We start from the raw sequence: 22,086 nt of genomic DNA, 5'->3' as shown, positions 1-22,086 counted from the left end.
AAGTAGCCTTGCGTCATTTTACCTGTGATGGTGGTTGATCATCCTCATCCAGCTATTGACCCGCCTATTGTTTTCTCTCTCCACTGCAGTGCCACCTCTGTTATGTGGGTTTAAACACTGCAGTATATATACCTGCCTCTGTGTTGTGTCAGAAGTAGAGCGCTTTCGGAATTTTCTGCTTCATCTAGTATTTGTCAGAACACGTTGACTCGTCAGAAGCGCTTCTGCAGGAATGTATCAGTTCTAGCAGAAGTGGAAGTGCCGGGAGAAAGGAGGCAGGCAGGCAGACCAGGCTCCTGCTCCTCCCAAGACCTTTGCTTGGCGCTGGCGAGGCAGGGAGGTGGACATGGTTGTTCTTGGATCGGGTGTGACTTCTGGGTGTTTTCACACAAACTTCGAAAGCTCTTGGTTTCGTCCCAGCACAGAGGAGAAAAAATTCTGTAATAGCAAGAAGCTTCAGAGGATGAGAAAAACTGTTTCCTGCCCTATACCATACAGAAGTCAGCACTCTGCATATTGAGGCTATTTTCTAATTATAGTAAAATCCCTGCTTTTTTTTTCTTTTTCTTTTAAACTTATATCCATGTCTGTTTTGTTTCCAGGATTCTGTGATCACTAATTAATATCAGAAAATGTTGTTGATTTGAAGGAAGATCTTCATTTCTCAATAGCAGAAGTGTGACTTGTTCTTACCAACTAATACTTGCAAATAGCTGGTGTTTCTGATTTTTATCCCCAGCTCTTGATCATGATTCTTACCAGATAACAGGGAGGAAAAACAATTCTTTGTTTCCAAAAGCTATTATTTTGTGTAATTAATGAGGTAAGCCACAGAAAGAGTTCAGTGGACGTTGAAATAAAATGTCATAAGGAATGCAGAAGATTATTGATGGATCGTTTTAGGCAATGTAGTGAAAACACTGCATTTATACACAGCAGAAACAGCTCTGGTCTATAGTCATCTTTTCATTTTGCCCAAAGTCTTAATGAAATAAAAAGTCAGTACAGATCCGCATTACTCGTTTGTAATTTTCAAGGTTGTCTATTTTAAATCTTTCCTGTGGTCATAAGCATTTCTCTATTAGCAACAACTGCTTGACTATAGCCAAACTATAACTATTTTCCCTAAGTATGTTATCATACTGTTGTTAGAATGCATAATTGTTTTCTCCCTGAAGAAGCTAAATTTAGTTTAACAACTGTGCCGTGACATTAACAGAAAATGTCTGGTGTGACAGGGCATAGCATGGACACTGCACTGAAACGCTCATAACCACAGTTCATTTAATTGATCTTCTGAGGGGGTGAAATATCACACTAGTCATCTGCCTTTGGTTTTTCAAGCCACATCAAACAATTGTGTGGAGAAGTCCAAAAAAAAAAAAAAAAAGTAAAGTGCTAGGATTTTGATTTCATCAGTTAATGGCTGTAGGTCACTTGATACCCCTTTGTTTACAATATAGTGATATGCCTGTATCTTGTAAAGGTTCACCAGAGTGACTTACTGCTGTGGTACAAGGCCTAAAATAAAACTTGCACGTGCCAGGCACCACATGATGCGTAAAATATTCCAACAATATATTGCAAAACCTTGTCAACACTAGGGAAAATGACTATTCCAAGAAGTAGAGCTGGCTGAAAAAAACATTCTTTTTTTCCAAACTGGGCCCTTATGAAAGACAGTTATTTGGGGAGCTGGAGGGAGAGGTTTCTTCCTTTGGTCTGGTGGAGAAAAATCTCTTCCTTGGTTAATCAAAAATGTCAACAGAATAAAAGAGAAGCCCACTTCCAACTCAAATCTTCACATTATTTCATGTCCTTCCTAGTTCTCGTTTTTGAGCAGCTGTGCTAAGAAGCAGCTCAGCCCCTTGAGGAACTTGCCAAATATCTTCTGTCCACACAGTGAAGTGCCACAACTGCTTGGTGTGCATTGTGTCCTGAGCAGATTTGCTTTCAGCTACCTGTGCACCATCTTGTCGTAAATAGTATCAGTCAGCTGGTTTAATGCCAGTGTGGAAATAGTCATCTCTCTTCTGCTGCTGTACAACACACCGAGGGCTCTTGTGAAGTTCATCATAAGAAAATCCTTCTGTGGGTTGTTCTGAAAGCAGTGAGATGGGTACCCATGAAGAACAGCAGTCGTAGCAGTTTCTAGCACAAGACTGTTAATGACACTAAGCAAGATTATGACATTTCTTAAACTGAAATAGTTCAGCTAATACATGCAGCCTAGAAACGGATTTCTGTTGATGGATAAACTGATGTTTTAGTATATCTCTTTCCTTTAAATATACTTTGACAGATTAAATCTCTGACAATGAAGCCTTTTACTGCATATCCTTCTGGGTTTTTCGTATTCCTGTTTGCCTTGCTGCAGAGGAGCCATGGACAATGCAAAGAAGCAGCTAAAAAATCGGAGATGAATTTGAGTGTAAAATATGATCTTCCTAACTTCATTGCAGAAACACCGATTCAGAACATAGTTTTATACAATCATCATGTTTATATTGGAGCGGTCAACAAGATTTATGTACTAAATGAAACTCTCCAGAATGTTTCAGTGTACAAGACTGGGCCCGTTCTGGAGAACCCTGACTGCGCGCCATGTGAAGACTGCAAAGATAAAGCCAATTTATCTAACAGCGTATGGAAGGATAATGTCAACATGGCACTGCTCTTAGAAACTTATTATGATGATCAGCTCATCAGCTGTGGTAGTGTGTCCGGAGGCGTTTGCCACCGTCACATCATTCACCCTGACAACCCTGCTGACATTGAAAGCGAGGTGCACTGCATGTATTCACCCCGGGCGGACAGAGAAGCAGATAATTGTCCTGACTGTGTTGTGAGCACTTTAGGAACCAAAGTTTTGGTGACTGAAAAGGACAGGTTTGTCAACTTCTTTGTTGGAAATACTGTGACATCTACGTTTCAGCCTCCTTACGTGCTGCATTCAATATCAGTTAGAAGGTTAAAAGAAACACAAGATGGTTTTGAATTTCTGACAGATCAGTCCTATATGGATATCCTCCCTCAGTTCCGCGACTCGTATCCCATTAGGTATGTTCATGCCTTTGAAAATGATCATTTTGTCTATTTTCTGACTGTCCAGAGAGAATCTCTCGACTCCCAGGCTTTTCACACTCGAATTATCCGCTTCTGCACTTTAGACTCAGAGATGCGTTCTTACATGGAAATGCCTCTTGAGTGTATTTTTACTGAAAAGCGGAGGAAGAGGTCCATCCGAAAGGAGGTGTTCAACATTTTGCAAGCTGTCTATGTAAGCAAGCCAGGTGCAGCTCTAGCCCACGAAATGGGCCTGGGGCTGAACGATGATATTCTCTATGGCGTTTTTGCACAAAGCAAGCCAGACTCTTCCGAACCAACCAACAGATCTGCTGTTTGTGCTGTCTCTGTGCGAACCATCAACGAGTTCTTCAACAAGATTGTCGACAAGCAGAACATGAAATGTCTCCAGCATTTTTACGGGAAAGAGAGCAAATACTGCTTGAACAGGGTAAGTGACAATTAATTTGTTACATTTTGGGACTCTCTTCTCTTTGCCTACTCTATTGCGAGGTAGCCGTCCCCTCGGTTTCAGTTACGAAGTTTAAGTTCCCGGTCATTTCAGGTTATTTAGCATTGCTGGTGATTCATAGCTGTAAGGATTAGTTCCTGTAAATTGACTACGAAAATCGCTGAGGTCCTTATGGTGCTAAGAATGTATTAGTGGAACTGGGGAAAAAAATAGTTGTTTTTTTTTTTTTTTTTTTAATTTGTAAGTAATTATTTTTTTGTGTTTGTGAGAGACTGTGATGCAGATAAATGGAACATTTATGCAGTTATTTCTTTCAGTATCTCAAAAAAGTATTCATTAACATTCGTATCCATGTGCACTGAGGAGTCCCTGAAAATATCACTCATATTTTAAACCGTGTTAATGCTGAATCACTGCCCTCTTTAGAAAAAACAAAAAAGAGCTGGTTTGGAACAAGCCATGAAGAGCCAGATTGTGATACAATTACTCATGCTCAGTGCATAAACGGTCACACTGAAAGCAGTTTTCTTAATGAAAGAAGTGTCCATGAAAAGTGTATGTGCATGACGATACTGGTGGTCTTGGATGGGAGGGATGTCTCTGTACACCGTGTGTTCAGGTGGTTGCTGCTCTCCAACCGTCCGGAATACTGTGAGTGCAGGAAGCACAGTCATTTCTTCCCTTCTGGCTGGTGTCTGTGCCGGTGTCAGCTCTTGTAAAGGAAATACAGATTCTGGGAATAGGATACTTTTAACATGCATTTTGAAACGTAAAACGTTAAAGGTTTGAATTGTTCCATGCAGCAGGGCCTTAAACGTCGTCTCTGTGGAGCTTTCATTTCTCAAATACAGGAAAGCTGGAGCTCAGAGGTGGCATGCGGTCCTCTGCCAGAGGGCAGGACCAGAACCGTTATGATGAGGCTGTGCTCAGCCTTGTGAACTGGTGTGAGGCCTGTGTCAGGACAGAGCAACAGCTTAACCTGCATTTGGGGCTGGATGGGATCTATCATACCATGATGTTGGGATGGCTTGTGTTTGGTGTGGGAACCACGGGCCTTCATCCCCCCTATACCACCACAGTCCTCCTCAGCACAGGGCATCAAGACAGGTTGTGGCACATGCCCTGGCTGGAGGTGGGAGCCTCTTAGATGAAAGAGAAGGGCTGCTCTTCACTGCCAGGGTGCTCTGGGGAGAAGCATCTGTTACAGAGTGGCTGTGGCTTCCCCCCAGTAGCCGGAATGTGCTAAGAGGTAGGGTCTGACCCAGTCTGAGCATCATCACAACAGCCTTGGCGTTCAGGGATAGCTGCTTATCACAGGCTCCAGGTGTTGACAGAGATGTAGGTACTGCCAAGGGATGCTGATACAGCAGCCACAACAGACGTAGCATTTTATTTCCTTTTTTTTTGATGGGGAAGGCAATTTTCAGGAGCTAAAAGGAAGTTCAGCACAGTAACTTCTTATCTTTCTTCACCGTGTTATTGCTGTCCTAATTTTTCATTTCAGGTCTTAATATCTTTTTTTTTTTTTCATTTTCTGTTCATTTTTAACAATGAACATTGTTCTTCTGTGAGAGTTTTTTTTCCTTATTCCTGGGGCATTTTATTTGTGAGTGACTGTCTTTAAAGCTCGTGGCCTTTAACTTATCTCATTCTGTTCTTGCCTATACACCTGTTTCATAAGGTGATCTTTTCATAGCAAAGTGTGCCATTAAAATATTGACAGAATAATTTTCTGCTTTTCACATGCTGGGAAGTACTTTCCTGTTTCAAAAGCTTTTCCAGAGTCTGCTGCTGCTTTGCATATCAGAACTGAATGTCTTATACTGCAGACGGTTTATTATAGTTGCCCATTTTCAAGAAATGTCATCAGAACTCTGATTTCTGCTACATTAAATTGATAAAGGGAAAAATGTTTCTGTGATTTCTTGTGATTCCTTTAAATGGCTTAAAGGCAGTCAGAAATTTCTGTCCTGATTGTTTGCTTAACACTCAAGTATCAAGACTGTCAAGCGTTGCCATTCCATTTCTTTTGCTTTATTTTACAGGACACGTTAAGGCTCAAATAAAGTGTCTTGTGAGTTTTTTTTCAGGTCGTAATTGGCCAAAAAGATTCACAAGAATTTGTCAGGCATCCTTTATACCCTTGTTTTTCTCAGGTGCATGAAGTAGACCTGCAAGGTTGGAAGATGAAGGAAGGGAAGGAGGAGGCAGAAGGAAAGCCCATTATATCTTATGCTTGTGTCAGGGATGCCCACTCTGGTCAGGAATGCCAACTCTGGTCTTCCTTGATTTTTCTGGAGATAAAATAATTTAAAAAAAAGAAAATTCCAAACCTCTCAACTCTTCTTAGGCCCTTTTTTGTACATTATAAAAACATACATGAGGGCATAACCCATTTTTTCCCCTTTGTAAGTCACCTTCAACTTAAAAGAAACCTTTTATGAACTGTAAGAGTTTGTCAGAGTTTATTTTGGCAAAATTCAGAACTTGCTTTTTGTAATGTGGCCAAGATGATCTTTCTCTTTGATGTTGAAAGAATGAAACCACAGACCACTGATGCAAGTGAAAGGCAGTGACCACTGTGAGATTAAGTCATAGGACAGTGAAAACAGTATAGCAGTGGATATGGTATACCACTAACTTCAGCGTCAGAAAGAAAGATAAGCCTCTAGAAATGTTTGCACAGGAGTGCTATCTGATAATTTACAGTTAGAATCTGATTGCTAAAGGCTATTTCATGTTATCAAAAAAAGTCCCACAAGACAATTGTACATAATTTTGTTGGACTTTGGGTAGTCCATCTTTTTAAGTGGCTGTCCCTCAGGACTGTTTAGTCTGAGACTACTAAAGGTAGAATGAGACCAAAATAAACCAGAATGAAACATCCAAAACACTTCCTCAAACTGTTCTCAGATTTTAAGTATTTAAAAAAAAAAACTTCAGCTTATCTTGATGCGGTTGACAAAATTTGTTATTTTTTGGCCTTGTTTCCTAAAAGAATGAAGTTTATGTATGCCTGTCTTTCTGTTAGTTGTCCTGACAACCTCAACAATAAGAAATCTTAAAGGTATGAATCCAGAGACAGATCCAATATATGCTCAGGCTATGGAAACTGATGAAGTGTAAGGAGCCCCTTTATAAACATCAGAAGGACTTACAGAGACCAAAGCAGGTATTGCTCACCCATGGGAAAAGCCTCCGTCAGATCTTAGTTGGACAGCAAAGTCAACCAACCACAAGTTATAAATCCAGACACAGCTGTGCTTCACTCATTCCAGTACTCATGGAAAACTTTATAAAATCAAAATAACACATTTCCAGTTGTGTTTAAGTGAAACACATAATAAGCCAAAGCCTGGATTTACTGAAGTCAGGGTTAGGAAGAGTGAATCCTATGGTGCATCTGATTGATATCAACTGTACCTCAGTGGAGCTGTGACCGGTTAGCACTTCCTAATAATTTCCTTCAGTGAAGAGCTGGCTGTCACTTCAATGACAGCAAGGAGGAAACAGAACTGGCTTTGAATTAAAAGAAAAATTGGAGTCATAGTAAAGGGGTTTTATTGCCTGTCAGGAAAAGGATATCTGAGAGGTAGCTGCTGTAGAGGGTTTTGAATCACTGTTCAGGAATCTCCTCACCCACAATGAAAACTGAATGTAGGCTTTTAGCAGTGTGTATTTGGTCACAGTTAGTCACTGTCAGCCCTGGTGTGGTACCCCTCAAAGCAGAGGAGTACTTAGATGAGGATACAAATGCTGTTTACTTAATTTGCAGACATGGTCCAGTGGTGTGCACCTCTATCATGGATTAAATGTGATTCCCCAAGTGTGAAAGATGGGTTGAGTTTAGCATTGGTAATCTCAACTGTACATTGCAATTGTCATTAGTTAGATGATGATTTTATGGGCTTTGTTTAGCCTTTCTGTGTCTTTTATGTGCTAAACAACTGTGAGCTCAATTCTCCTCTGATACCCAACTTCATTCACTGTTGAATCCATGGAAAGACACCTCTAAAAATGAAATCCAAATTCAGTTCTGTAAAGTTTCTGTGGTTTTGTTTCTTCTAAAGGTAAGTTCAGGTGAAAACCTGAAGCACTCCATTCACCTTACGGGAAAAGAGAAACCACAGACAGGCTTTTGCCACCATGTTCCCTATAAATGTCCTAAAACAAGATGAATTGGTCACCGCTCCCATCAAATGAAAGACACAAACAGTTGGATGAATGTGAAATGAAAACAGAAGATAACCAAAACAAAAGATGAAGTGACAGTAAAATAAACACATGGTGATACTTCTTTATTACCATTAGACACATGATAGATGAGTAAAATTGGGTTATGCTTATATTGTAATGGAAGGAAATAATTGCTGCCTTCTATCAGGAAACCGCAAAGGCACTTATTGATCTGTCATCCTAAGGGTATGCCTAGGAATATTTAATAAAATAAACAGAGACAAATAACTCTTTTGAGGCCCTGTAACCATAGTATCCCACACCATTTGGGTTAAAATTTTTGGCAGGTTTAAAAATAACATCGCATCTCTCTGATTAGGAAGGGTTGATTGTGGCTTATTTCTATAATCTCACAGCATGGAGGAAATGTTATATAGCAAGTAGAATGGGCCTGGATATTTTCCCTAAAAGTCAGGCACCAGAATCCATCGGACCAGCTCAGTCATTTATTTCCCTGGAAATGCTGTATCAAATGGCATAGAGCACTCTGCCTGGCAGAGAGCCCTCTCCCATCCGTACAGAGCTTCTCTATGGGTTCTGACGTCTCAGAAGAGAGGCTGGGATAGGCAGTGTGCACTGACACCCTTTAAAACAGGCTCAAACCGTAGTAGTGTGACAGGCTGCATCCACGTCCCGGTTCTGCGCTCACTGCCTGTCTGCTGAAAGCCCAGGTGGTACCCCGAGGGTCCCTCTTGTGCCCTGTACGAGGCAGGGTCTGCTCACCACCCAGCTCCCCTCCACCATTAGGTACATGGCTATCTACCCTCATGGCCGGACAAGACCTGACTGGGGCAAATAGCATGGCCTAAGGGATTGTGGGAAGAGTCTCAACCCCAGTTAGGCTGCATATGAGGGAGGTACAGGCATGGGTACAGATAGGAGTGTGTAGGGGATATGGTATGGGTATGGTTATCTCAGGCTCAGATTCAGCAGAGATGTAACTACAGAGGTAAGGGCTCTTCTGTCCCTGGGGTTGGCCAGATGGACACCATCATAAGGGAATTCCCAAGAAAAAGGCAAGGCAAGGTAGAAGGTAGGTCAGGGAGTTTCTTTGGAAAGTACCACGCCGCCGTGAGTGGTAGATATGTTTGCAGACTCTTCTGAGCCCCAGGAGCTATGGGGTCTGGTGACTGCCCTGTTGGTTTCTGAGTGCTGGAAAAGCTACTCAGAGTTTCCTTCTCCTGATCTCCTGTTAGAGGCCTGTCTCTGCCTCACAGTGCTGCTGCTTGGTGTTCTATCATCTTCTCGATGAAAGCTGTGTTTCTCTGTGAAAAAGTGGTATCCGTTAAACAACCATTTTCTGCAAAGGGCACTGCTTTATCAGCCAGAGTTACTAATAATGTTCCATTTCCAGACTTTTTAATCAAATTCTTCCACTGAAGGCAGGGCTCCCTATTGGTTATTAGTGTGGAAGAGTCACTCTGCTGCTTTTCTCCGGAATTGCATAAAAATAATTTCAGGCAGAAAGTAATTTTTTTTTTTTTTTTAACATAGATATCTAGAGTCTCTGGTCATGTGATTTTTATGTCTCAGAGTTTCAGAAGGCCCTTAAATAACACTAAAGACTAGAACTGGACACCAAGTGATTTTCTTATCCTACCTAACTTTGCAAATTTGAAAACCTTCACAGCCCCACAAGAAGAGATGTCTAAAATGTAGACTTGCAGGTGTACAGCATTAAGGACACTCACTAGGGATGTGTAACATTCAGATCTACACCTCATTTCCTGGGTTCAGACCAAATTCTAAGGCTCTCTTGCCCCAGATTAAGTTCCCTTCTAGTCTGCTGATAGCTATTCTGCAATGGGACCATGTCAGCCCCTCCTGAAAGAGCTTCCTTATAAACCACTCCATATTCCAGAGAAAGAGACGCTGATTCCGCAGTGCACTGCGTGCAAATCCAAGTCCTGGATTCATCCCACCTGGCTTTGCTAGGTAGTTGAGACATCTAAGTAAGCAATGAATTTTCCTCAGGTTCTGCTGCCAAACAATGGAGAGACACATAAATCCTGACAAAGCAGGCATCTGCCTTTCAGCTCACTCAGCACCAACCTTACCTCAGCAGTTTCTCTACTTACGCTACTTGACCTGACTCAGGACCACATATTGCCATCATTATTGCTCACTAAAGCAACAGTAGGTAATTATTATCCAGGAGAGTGTTGTGTTACTCAAACTTTCTAGGTGGCATGTGGGTTTCTGATCTCAGACAGCTTTTGCATCAGAGTGGAATTACTCCTCGTTTCCAAACATACAAGTAAAACCAGAGCCCAATCCCACAGTAAATTAAAAAAATACTGCCAAAAAAGAAGATCTGTGGCATAAAAGGGCCAGAAAGCAAGTGTAGGTCACAAAGAAATATTACTTGTGCTGTCTATGGAGTGGATGAAAACAATGAAACATTAGAGGAGGAATGACACTGGGGGAAGTGATAATGAGACCATTTTCTTAAGGCAGATGTTACTCTGCTTTTATACATAGCCAGTGAAAATCAGGGCAAATTGCATTATTTTCTCCCATTTTCTGGACTGCTTTCTGTCCCACTCATTTCTTGCACCACTGTTTTGGCTAGACATGCAGTTGTTGTGCAATGTTATCTTGGAATAAGAGTCTCTGCACTCAGCATTGTCTTACGGTATCTGCTCTACTTGGAATTCACAGCTTTTCTATTTCATCACAGCTCACATATAAATAAGGATTCTTATGAAAAATGCACCTGATGTACACTACAAATATACAGTAAAACTGCTTTTATCAACACAGCATCTCTGATGCATGATTTTATTTCTTCAAATGTGTAATTAGTCAACACCTCTCCTTTGATAATCTGTATACTGAGTTAAATGTTAAATTAATATAAGGGAAATCAGCAAAATACAAAGATTACTTAGGTCCATTTTATCTGCTGAATCAATAGGATTTACTTAGTGCTAATGCACTAACCAGATTATGAGAACTAATGCAGTACTCTTCAATGACAAAAGCAAATAACTCTTTGAATGATCTTGACAATAGAACATGTAATCATCTTAATTTGTATTAACTAATTGCATTTAACATGGATGTCTTTTTGCCTATTACCTTAAGTGAAGCATCAGTACAGTAACTTCCTTTCCTCTCGTTTTAGCAGTGAAGTAGATCAAAGCAACAAGTATTAAGATTTAGAGGATGACACTGTGTTAATTTTTACATCAGTGGAGTTCTTACAAAAATTCTTATGACGTCTAGAGAAAGAAAAATTTTTTTAGTCTTTCCATTTACCTCAGAGAGTGTTAGACCAAGTCCTTAAAGCTGAAAGTGTAGCTTAAAGGTAATTAATCCTTCAGTAATTGTTTCTTATTTTGCAGCAAGTTGTATTTTGAAGGGTTGGTTTCCCGCGTAACTTGGACCACCTCCAGGCAGTACCAACACATAGTAGTGGCCACTGTGTAGTTAGGATTGCTTGATGGTTTCCATCTTAAGGGACTGTTTCCAGTTGCTTGCTTTTTCTTCAAGTGTCCTACTTCGCAGTTGAGATTTCAAAAGTTTATTCTCAGAAGAGGAGCATGCTTCTCCTGTGTTTTATAAAAATACTTCTGAATCGCTTTCAAATACATGAGGAATATTGGGAAGATGAGGAAGGAAGAAGAGGAAAATGTTTCTTTGTTTGAAACAAAAAGAGGAAAAAACTCTTATACCTTTTAGAGTAAAGCTTCAGTGCCTCAGTAGAAGTTCTTAGAAACAGGAGAACCCTGCCCCAGGCGTGTTCAGCTCTCTGTGAACGCTGGACTGAGTTCATAGCACCTACATCCTTGAGGTGTCTTTCACTAGTCAAGCAGAAATCAGAAGCCTGGTCGATCTGCTTCTGCGGGAATTGTTTTGCACATAAATTTGTGTCCACTGGCAAAATTGAGCTGTTCCATTTATTCTGTTTTCTCCTTCCTTAGGATTACAAGAAGTGCTTCGTAAGGGTGTTTGGTGCTACTGTGCAGAAATCTGTTTTACAAAGCATTTTGAATACGGTGTTTTCAGATACATTTTCTTGTGATGTGACTTCCGAGTGACTTCTTTTAGTTAGTTAGTTAGTTGTTTGACAAAATAGGGCTTAAGGAAGAAAGAGAAATTCAGCACACCTAGTACCTATCATGGCTAGATTAACATGGAAATTAAGTGTCTTTCTGTGCTGTGAGAAAGACACAACAGGTGGGGTACACACTGCGTATCCCCATCAGACTGCTCTAGTCTAGCTTCCGTGTAGTCTCTATGGCAAATAATAGCTGACACATCCATTTGGGATGCCTCTTTCCAAGGACTTACAGACCCTATTAATTTGAATATATCCAATAGTCCAGTACGAAAGACCCAATCTCTTAATTGGTAATATTTGATAAGGAAAGTGAAATGGGCAAATAGGAATGTAATGCAGTCTTGGAGCAATAAGAAACACTATTCATGTGCATTTTGACTGCTGTTGAACAGTACCTATGCCTAGTACTTATGTATGGCTATCCCTGTCTAGTTTCCCACAGTTGCTTCTCTTGGAAATGCAGCAGCAAGTTTTGGGAACTCACACAGCAGTTATGCTGACCCAGCGGGTGAGGAGTCTCACTGTGGACTTGCAGTTGATCATGTTGGCAAAAGCCAACATGCTACATCCAAAGAATTTCTGTTTCTCATGTTCCTCGATTCTGGCTGGCTTCTCTTCTGCCTGTTGTACAGCACTGGAGTTTGTTCACAAGAGATTCTTTTCTGGTCAATTACTTCCAAAAAATAAATATGTCCATATTTTTTCCATGTATCATCATTGAATGTGCTTAAAACTGTAAAGAATTCAGAAACCCTGTAACAGTTATGTATAGTGAGAACAGTAAATAAGACTTTTTAGAATTGCTAGTAGTAAAATTTTGTCCATTTCACCAACTTCCTCTCTTGCAAATTGCAGAAGAAAAAATATTCCTTTCTAATAGCATAGTAGAAAGATATTTATATATTTCTCCTCTTCTCCACTGCACTTTCTTGACTCTGACCAGCTATGGCATAAAAACACATGGGAAAGGAGAAGGGAGATAGTCCCTTTGCCAAGGGAACTGACAGGAGAAGGCATGAAATGAACAGTCTGTAAATGAGCCAGAAACCAGAAAGTGTGTCCTGGTTATTTTTTTCCTGTACCCATTTTGTCAAAGAGCTAGAAGTACAAGGATCTTAGTACTCACCTCTAACAGAGTCCAGAATTAAAAAGACCAGTATGTGACAGCTGGGAAGATTTGTGAGGTTTATGACATTTAAGGAGTAATTCTTTTCAAAGGTAACAATGACAGACAGACCAAATTTACAATGTTCCTCACTTTTATTTACATGGTACTGGGAAATAGCCAATACAGGTTCTAACTCCAGCCCTCTAACAGCCCTCCAACATGATGCTGATCAACTCACCGTCTTCGGGCAACACTCTGGCTGCACAGGGTTATTGTGGTCAGAATTCCACTTCTTGTATTTCACAGGGAGAGGAGCAGTGATCAAATGCATTTCTCGCCTGAAGAGAAATATTGCAAACTACCCAGAAAATTCAGATGTATTACGGAACAGCAAAACTGTTGGCTAAAAATACACAAGAAAATTTAGAGAGGAAAATCTGATAAGTTCTTTTGTGTTTCTCACAGTTACTCTTCCTGTTCAGAGTCTGCTGTTCACATAAATTCTTCACCATTATGTACTTGATTCCAGCAGGACATGCTCCTGAAAACTGTAGTCTTATTATTCATCTTAATTCACTGACTTCCACAATAGAAGAGATAAGCAACTCATACACTGTCCGTTTTTAATCGGCTTGGGAATCAATTTGTTATGTAGAATCATCTATTCATTCACTCTACAGCAGTTTCTTTGAAAAAGGATTTTTGCCATTTGCAGAGATCAGGATCCAGCCCATTTAGCTCATTTCTGCCTGCTTCATGTTATGCCATAGAAATTCTCAAAGGATAAACATTGTTGGCTCTTGTGGGTGCCCACTTCTCTTGAGGGAGACTCTCAGGATCTGTAGCAGAAAACGAAAGTTGATACTGAGGAATTTGATTCCTGACAGCCAACAAGTTAAAAGTCATATAATCAAACCAGCAGGAAATAAGACTCTTGTTTATTCCTACTTTCACTTGAGTTCTCCTTCGTAACTGTAGTCTTTTACAATTGACCCTAGGAAATTCTACCTAGTTACTTTCAGACCATTTCTCCAGTTTTTAAAATTAAATTTTAATTCTAATTATTTCCTCCAAATCACTCACAAGACAGTATTAGATGTTTTGCAATGATTAAGTCATTAATTTCTAGTTTATTCAAGACATTAAAAACTATATCAAGACATTACACTTACGACTTTCTAATTGAGCAGTGCACTTAACTAAGAAGAACAGGTTTTGACCGGCTCTAGAAGGATGAGCCTGGAGGGGTGTTTCTCCAAACTGCAATTGCTGCAAAAAAATAGAAAAATCTCCCCAAAAATCTTTGGTTAAAATTTTGATTTTTTTTTTTTTCCTGATTCTAGCCATTCGGACTAGAGACTGTGTTCTATGATCAGTTCTGACACTGACCTAACTGAGTATTTTTTTGAGATTTTTATTAGTGACCTGAGTATTTTCTCCCCACTTTGCACTTTTGGCTCAAAATGTGCAACTCTATCCAAATAGTTATCTTTATGTTCCCTGAATATGATGTACAATTCATCAGTTAACTGTCAAACAGCAACAGCTCCTGATAGCCCAGCTCAGTGATGTCTAGAGACTTTGTTGGCGCGTTCATCTTCTGTGGACAGAATCCAGGATAAATTCTGAAACACCACAGCTTCCCCTATGAATAAACAAGATAGCGTTAGTTATTTCCTACCCTTCTGGCCACGGCCGAGGGGCAGGGCTTGCCCACACCTCATTGAATTCCAGTGGCACACCTACACCAGCTTCACAAAGCCCTGGCTATGAATCACACGCGGAATTGGCACCTCTCCTCCTACAAGAGAAGCAATATAGCCCAACCCAAGCATTTACCCACTCTCTAGTCGTCCATTTCAATAGTTGTGTGATTTGTCACTGGAACTTGGCATAATATCCAGAGTGCATCATCTGACATCAGTTATTTTTCCACATTGACAGCCAAATGGATACTTATGGTGTATGCTGAGAAGGAGGGAGGGAGGGAGAGATTCAGGCTTCAAAGAGTTAATTTAAAGCAGCGTCTTTCCCGAAGTTTTCTGTGTTATCAATCTTCCTTTAGTTTTTCTATGTAGCCTTTTAATCTCTGCACTTCTACTCAAAGATCAAAGCCTTCCTATTTCTTAAACAGCTAACCTTACATTATGGTTAATCCATGAAGCACCAGGTTTTGTAAGAGAGCCATATGTGGAACAATCTGCAGGTTCTTGGGCAGATACCCAAAATTACAACATCTCTGAGGAAGGCTGAGCTGACTGTGGCTGAACTGATTTTGGGGAAGCTAGGAAAGGTGTCGGGGCAAGCAGGGAAATCTAACCACTTGTTAAAAAGAGGTTGAACTGTTTCATGAGGTGGGTCAGGCTGTTCAAATCCCATTAAGATGAGCACACAGAAGGAAGGAAGTACTTTTTTAAGGTTAGGACAGCAACATCTCTCCCCAAAGTAATTTGCTCATGGAAAAAAAGGAGTTACAGCAAAGAGCAGAAATCCCAAGTTGGGGGAGGGTAAATTCAGAAATCTGCCGTATTTCAAAAAGCATGAAAACTGCACATCTTTCTGCACTTGAACTATTCATACTCGTTTTATGAGTAATCTTTGCACAGATGTTTCAGAAATACTTTTAGATTGGTTGGGATATGAGTGCAAAAGAATAAAGCTTTTAGCTTGTTTGGTGGCCAAAGCAAAGAAAAGCTAAATTTGTCCCTTGTTTATCAGTCGAATTTAAAATATTTAAAGTGTATTCAATGAATGCTCAGTGTGCCTAGCGCAAAGGATTTCTGCTGAGCAAAACACACCATACTTCAATGGTTTATACCAAACCTAATACAGCAAACACTTTAGCATGTGGATAACCAAACTGTTAAGTCAGTGCTGTATCAGATCTAATCTGGAAGCCTTCTTTCTGTATCATCAGGCAGTGCATAGAGATTTCAGTTGCTTGTTTGGTCCTATGCAGGTTTTTACCTAAATGATACAGTAAATTGACAAGGCACCTGAGAAAAGCTGGCACCACAGCTGGCTGCAACTCAGCAGAGGACTGAACCATTAGGTTGAATGTTTTGTTAATATCATTTTCAATGCCTTGATTTTCTCCAGAATTTACTATGGTTGAGCCAGCAAGAAATTCTTGGTTCATTGCTTGCTTTCTCATGGTACTTTGATTATAAGTAGCAGAAGAAAAAACATCTGAATCGAGGAAATAAAACAAAATTTTACTCTTATTTGTTCTTAAAGGGTATGATCCAGGTCTATTGAATTTAGTGGTAAGACACTGAATGTCTTTAAAAGGTTTAATTCAAGCTTTTAAAAAAAATAAAATATGTTTGTAACAAGAACAAATCAATAATAAAATAGGAAAAATGAAGCTTTCTATTGATTTCAACAGAGAGAACCATCAAACAATACTTTATAAACTCCCTACATGTTTATTCATAAAGCATATCACAGTGGGAACATGCTAGATGACTTCCAAATTTAAACTGGTTAGAGGTCCTTTAGGGGGTTCCTGGTTATTATCTGGACGATCTCACCAAAACAGATGATGTAGTATCAATAGTAATCGAATTATCAGTTAATAGATTACTATTGAATTGTCAGGACAGCAGGTTATATTCTTCTTGAGGGGTAACTTGAAGTGTATTGTTCAATAATTTTTTCAATTAAAATTAAAAACATGTAATCTCTATTCCCAAACTGAAAGAGAAAACCCTAGAAATTCAGCAACTATTATGGTACACTCAAGACATGGACAAAATATGGTACACTAAAGACTGGACAAAATATTGCATGAGTGATAGATGATCAATACAATAGCCTAAGTAATTATAAAAACCTGGCTTCCCCATTGTTTCATGTAAATATACAATCAGAAACATTTTTTGTCTGGCTTATGTCCCTTTTCTCTTTCTCCATCTTTTTCTCCTCTCTTCTTGAAAAACATAGGGAAAAGAGGTTAGAAATAGAAGAATATTGGAAATTGTTATTTTAATGCAAAAAAAAAAAAAAAGGCAGCTTTTTTAGAAAATCATCCTCTAGGAATCATTGTTTTGGAAGCAGGTGTGTCTGTGGGCGGGCTCTGCAGTCAAGGAATTTTGAGACCCTTGGAGAAGCATTACAGAAGTCAGTAAGAGAAAGAAGATATCTTGATATACATATCATCTGGTTAAATAAAGTCCCTATGGTCTTATTCCCAACAGACAGAATAAAATAAAGTGAAAAGAAACATTCCCATAACATTAAGAAGTCATTGCCTTCCTCATGGAACATCATAACTGATGAAGCAATTAAGTTTGAAACATTTTAAAATACTTTTGGTCAGATGCATTTGTGCTAAATGACTTCACTCTGACAAAGATCTATTCCCACTCCTAAAGACAGTACTCATCTGTACTTCATTTTCTAACAGGCTTTTTCAAGAAATGCTTCATCCTGCAGAGCACAAGATGATGAATATCGCCTAGAAGTTACGACTCCTTTGCAGAGGGTTGACTTGTTCATGGGCCAGTTCAACAGTGTCCTCCTAACTTCAATATCTGTCTTCACCAAAGGGAACCTTACCGTTGCTAATCTGGGAACTTCAGAGGGCCGCTTCATGCAGGTAAATATTACCACAACACCTTCACAGTAAAAAAACCTGCTGGAGTTTAGCAGGATGGTGAAAAGGGAGGACCAGTATTATGCCGGTTTAACAGGGATTTTAATGGGCTTTGTGGTTTGGAGCAATGGCTTTGGAGCAGATTCCACCATGATCTCCACTTAGGCCCGCTGGTTCAGTTCACAGAGCAGTTTTGGTCCATACGCTAGATTTCTTTCAAAGGAAACTAAGCTGAAAGCTCTGTCTTGGATACACATCAAATATGATCCCAACCCCAGATGGGGCAGAAAGGTCCAAAACAATGATTGATTCTTCAAATAGCTTCAGATGTACATTTCATATGCTCATTTGGTCTAGAGGATCAGATTAAGCCTAGTTCAAAGTAAAATGCCAGGACAGTTTATAGTGTAAAAGCAGGAGGCTTGGCATTAGTTGTTTCTATATACTGATTCACTCCTCTGCCACCAAATTACTTGCTAATGTACCCAGCCAATGATTCACAGCTGTAGAATTGAGATTAGCTCCTCCTCCACTTAATTGCAAGTCTCTCTGAGTGCATCTTAGATTTTCGGGTTCTTGCTCATTCTCTTCTCACTCTGTTCAGGACAGCAGTTCTTCCTGTCCTAAATCAGATTTTCCATAAAACCTGGTAAATCGCCCTCCTGAGAAGTCTGTCTCCCTCCACTGATTACATAACTAATCTAGACAGCTAGATTACACTACATAACTTCTTTGTAGGTGACTAACAAAGTAAGTCTAAAGCATAGGGTGAACAATCTTTTAAAAACTTGGCAGTCAAAATCAAACATCAGAAGACAAAATACTTTGAAAGCACCACAGGCTTCCTTTATTCACCCATCTTATTTCAAGCACTGTCGTTCTGCAATGAGAATTTAGCTTCTCCAGCTGCCAACAGGATCCAACCTGGATGTACATCTCAGACTGGATCACTCTTGCGCCCAAGGACCTGTGTCTTTTTACTCTGCCTGTATTATTTGTCTTTTAGTGGGCTCTCAGAAGTACTGACAGTCTTTGGCCCTTCTTGCTCTGTAGGCTGCAGAGCGTCATCAGTATTCTTGTCCCCCATCATTAGCTGAAACCGGATGAGATGTGACATCATGAGTTGCTGTGCCCTTCCAGCTTTCCCATTTCCCAAAACCTTCCATTAGATAGAAAACACTTGGGCACTTTCACCTTTTCATAGAAACCTTTGTGTAGTGTAAGTCATTAGAGAAGATTAGCTAACAAGCCTTCCCTTTCTTCTCTCCCTTTTCCTCATTCTGTGTCCTTGCCATATATAGTAAGTAGGGTTACATACTGTCCCTAGTACCTGTTAACCCACTGTTGGCAATTTTTTTGGACAAAGGGAGTCCTATACCTCCGTTTCTGCCTTCTGCACAGGCTGCACATAGAACCTGCCCCATAATGCCAAATCCATAATGCACCTACAGGGAGGGAGATCAAAGTGATTTACCACAAAGGACAGATGAAAAACTGGAGAAGATCAGAGAAAACCACATTTCTCTTTCTCCCTAAAAGGCAGGAAATTAACAACATATTCAGTGACAGCCCCGCCAGTTTTACCTGAACTTCCCACGATGTCCTTGTTGACTTTAAGCCGCAGTTTGTCTTCAGTGCGGGAAGGGCAAATGCTAAGAGCTACACACAGAGCAGAGGAGCAACCTACACTCTGTTCTTAAATGTTCACCATGAACATGAACAATTTGTTTAACCTTTCCGAAGCCATTTCCTTATCTACAAAATACAGTTAATAACAACTACTGCCTTACTCGTGGCATTTCTTCTGGGCTATCACAAACCTTTTAGGGAGGTTTGGTGGAAAGCGCAAGGCAGCATTATATTTGTTTGTAACATTCCTTAAATGATTCATTCAAGTCCTACACCACACACACTTCATTCAGACGTTTGCCCAACTCAAGGAACAATTAAAATATTTCCAGAATACATTTCCCATTCCAGGTTCAGTTACAGATCAAAAGAAAGGCTATTGTGTAAACTGCACATTGCCATTAGCAGAAATATTCTCATCATTGAATTAGATTGGCTTGAGTTACAGGGGAAGTCAGCACTGGGCTCATATTGTAATAAGGAGGAGAATAAGCATACTGACTACCTTTAATGACGCTACCTCCAAATAAAAAGGTTAGCATTTGTTTTGCCTTTAAATGATCTTGGAAGGGATACTTGGTCTGTAGGATACAGCAGACACAGCTTTCTCCAGAATTTAATGTTCACTTACATTATTTTTTTCCCCCACTAATAGTTATCTAGGAAGTGCTTTCAAACATGTTCATTAGCAAATGCCCAGCTAAAGCAGATTTGCAGTGTTTCTATGGAAATATAGCTATTAACTGCAATGAGATGGATATCATTAAAAATTGAGCTATTAAACAACCATTACTGAAGTAAAATGGGTTAAAAAAAAATCAAGATAATCTAACAATGACTTAATTTATCAAAAAGATATCCACAAACACTTCCCTGCATTTTTAAGCAAAGAAATGTAATGATGTTCTTTTTTGCTTCATTCACAAATCTACTGGAACATATTGCAAAGAATTCTTCATTTTTTCATTTATTATGCACCTCTCTTTTGCACAGTCATTTGCACTCATATTTTTAGCTCTTTGCATATGCATATGCTGAATTTTTCTGTGCAGTCCCCTTGTAACTTGTAGCTATTCAAAGCTGACTATTCCCCTTCAGAGGTAGGTGTGCTTTCAGGGAAAATTAGCTGTAAAATTCTACCTATCAGGGAACCTGTTTTAAAACTGATTATATATATTAATAACTTGCAAACATATTTTTATGCCAACTATTTAAAAGCAAAAACAAAAAAAAAATCATATATGTTTCCAAAATTAGAAGACCAGCTCAGCCCTTCCAGTGAATCCAGTTCAGGTTGTATTGTCTTTGAAATATCAAACCTCACCATATTTAGACAATTTAGTTTGTGACATAAATTTCTGCAGTAGCAGTCATCCATGAGATTAAAAGAAATAGTAGTACAGTACCTCTGCCTCTGACAACCTCAACTTCAAGTCCCCAAATACAAAACCGCCTGGTGAAAGTAATGAACATTTAATTCACATTTTTGCTGTATTAATTTAGGGTTTCCTTTAATTGTTATGAAATATTTTGTGAAAGAAAAATAGATGTTTAAAACATAGTGATCATACCATCTAAATTGAATTGAAGGTCCAAGCCTGCTCTGTGGAAGCCAGTAGGTGCAGCAGCAAGCTACTGATACTCAACCCAAGAGAAATTTATTTGAAAACGTTTCTCATAGTCTCCCATTATACTTGCATATACTTGATCAGCAGCCAGCCAGTTGATTCTCCTTTGCTTTCCTTTTGCGTGCTGTCTTTCATCTCCTTTTGCACTTACTTCTTCTCATCACTTTCTGCCTTCCTACCAAGCACTCTTTGCTGACTGTTTCCAACACCATCCACTTCTCTCTCTTTACCACAGGACTGTAGCACAGCATTGCTGCAGAAGTCAACAAAAGGTTTAACACATAGTTTCTGAGAACTAAGTTTTTCCTTCTGTAGATGGTGGCTACCTGATTCTGGAGCTTTGATCTATTTAGAGACGTATCACAAAGAATAGTTTGTATCTTTACATGTGATTCCACTGAAGCTTATGGCATTACCCATCAAAACTGTGCTAATGAACCTCTCAGAATATAGCCTGTGTTTTGCTTATTTTAAAAAAATGACATCTGAGGAGCCAATAATATTCAGAATGCAGAAGCAGGTATGTTTTATCCAACCAAGGAATAGTCACCTGTTGTTTTCTGCTTGTGCTCTTTGTCCGATTAAATAGCATTATTCAATTAAACAGCTCTGGAAAGCAGTAATACTGGAAGGGAAATAAGTGTTCTTCACTAAACGCTTATGTTTTTCAGCCAAAGTCTAAAACTAAAATCAAATTGATCTGGATGGTCCAAATACAGAAGATTCATGAGTTCTTTTAAGGAGGATAATTGGGGCCAGGAGGTGAATTCCAAAGCTCTCCCGGAGAGTAATTGCAGCCCATTGACATACTGAGCATGTTTTGGCTGCATCAGAAATGTTAAATCTGTATTTGGCCATGAATAGATTGGAGTTTGTAGTTTACCAAATATTGTGGAGTTTCTGTTACAAAACAGAGCACTAATAATTTTTCTAGGACAGCTGACATGCATGAGACGGAAAAGAAAAATGGTTTTACTTCCTTCCTAAGCTGGAGCCTGACAACAAGGGTTTTTTTCCCCCTCTCTTCTTTTTTTTTTTTTCTGTTGAAAAGTTGCAGCTGTTTCGGCCTTTCTTATTGTGCTTGTTTTCAGAGTGTGACTGGGAACACAGGCTGAAAGTACAGCTGTTGGGTGCAAAGTGAATCAGGTATTTCACAGTGGTTATTTAATTAGAAAACAGCACCCAGTCACACTGCTGTAGTTGGGGAATCAGATTTTCAGCTGGTGTAGAGCAGCCTTACTCTGCTCGAGCCAAAGAAGCTATGCTGAGACTACAACTCACAAC

At 39.6% G+C, this 22,086-nt stretch overlaps 1 protein-coding gene across 1 annotated transcript in view; it reads left to right on the top strand.

The window, feature by feature from the left end:
• The first annotated feature begins 2,308 nt into the window (after positions 1-2,308).
• Positions 2,309-22,086, top strand: part of MET (MET proto-oncogene, receptor tyrosine kinase) — a 68,173-nt gene continuing 48,395 nt past the window's right edge. The window contains exons 1-2 of the mRNA XM_010159735.1: positions 2,309-3,517; positions 17,357-17,548. Coding sequence (XP_010158037.1) covers positions 2,318-3,517; positions 17,357-17,548 — 1,392 coding nt within the window. The 5' untranslated portion in view covers positions 2,309-2,317. The remainder of the gene's footprint in view (positions 3,518-17,356; positions 17,549-22,086) is intronic.

The sequence above is a fragment of the Eurypyga helias genome, unplaced genomic scaffold, assembly GCF_000690775.1.
Source record: "Eurypyga helias isolate BGI_N326 unplaced genomic scaffold, ASM69077v1 scaffold18919, whole genome shotgun sequence".
NCBI lineage: Eukaryota > Metazoa > Chordata > Aves > Eurypygiformes > Eurypygidae > Eurypyga > Eurypyga helias.
Note: the sequence above shows the minus strand (reverse complement) of the source record. Positions and strands in the feature narration are given on the sequence as shown.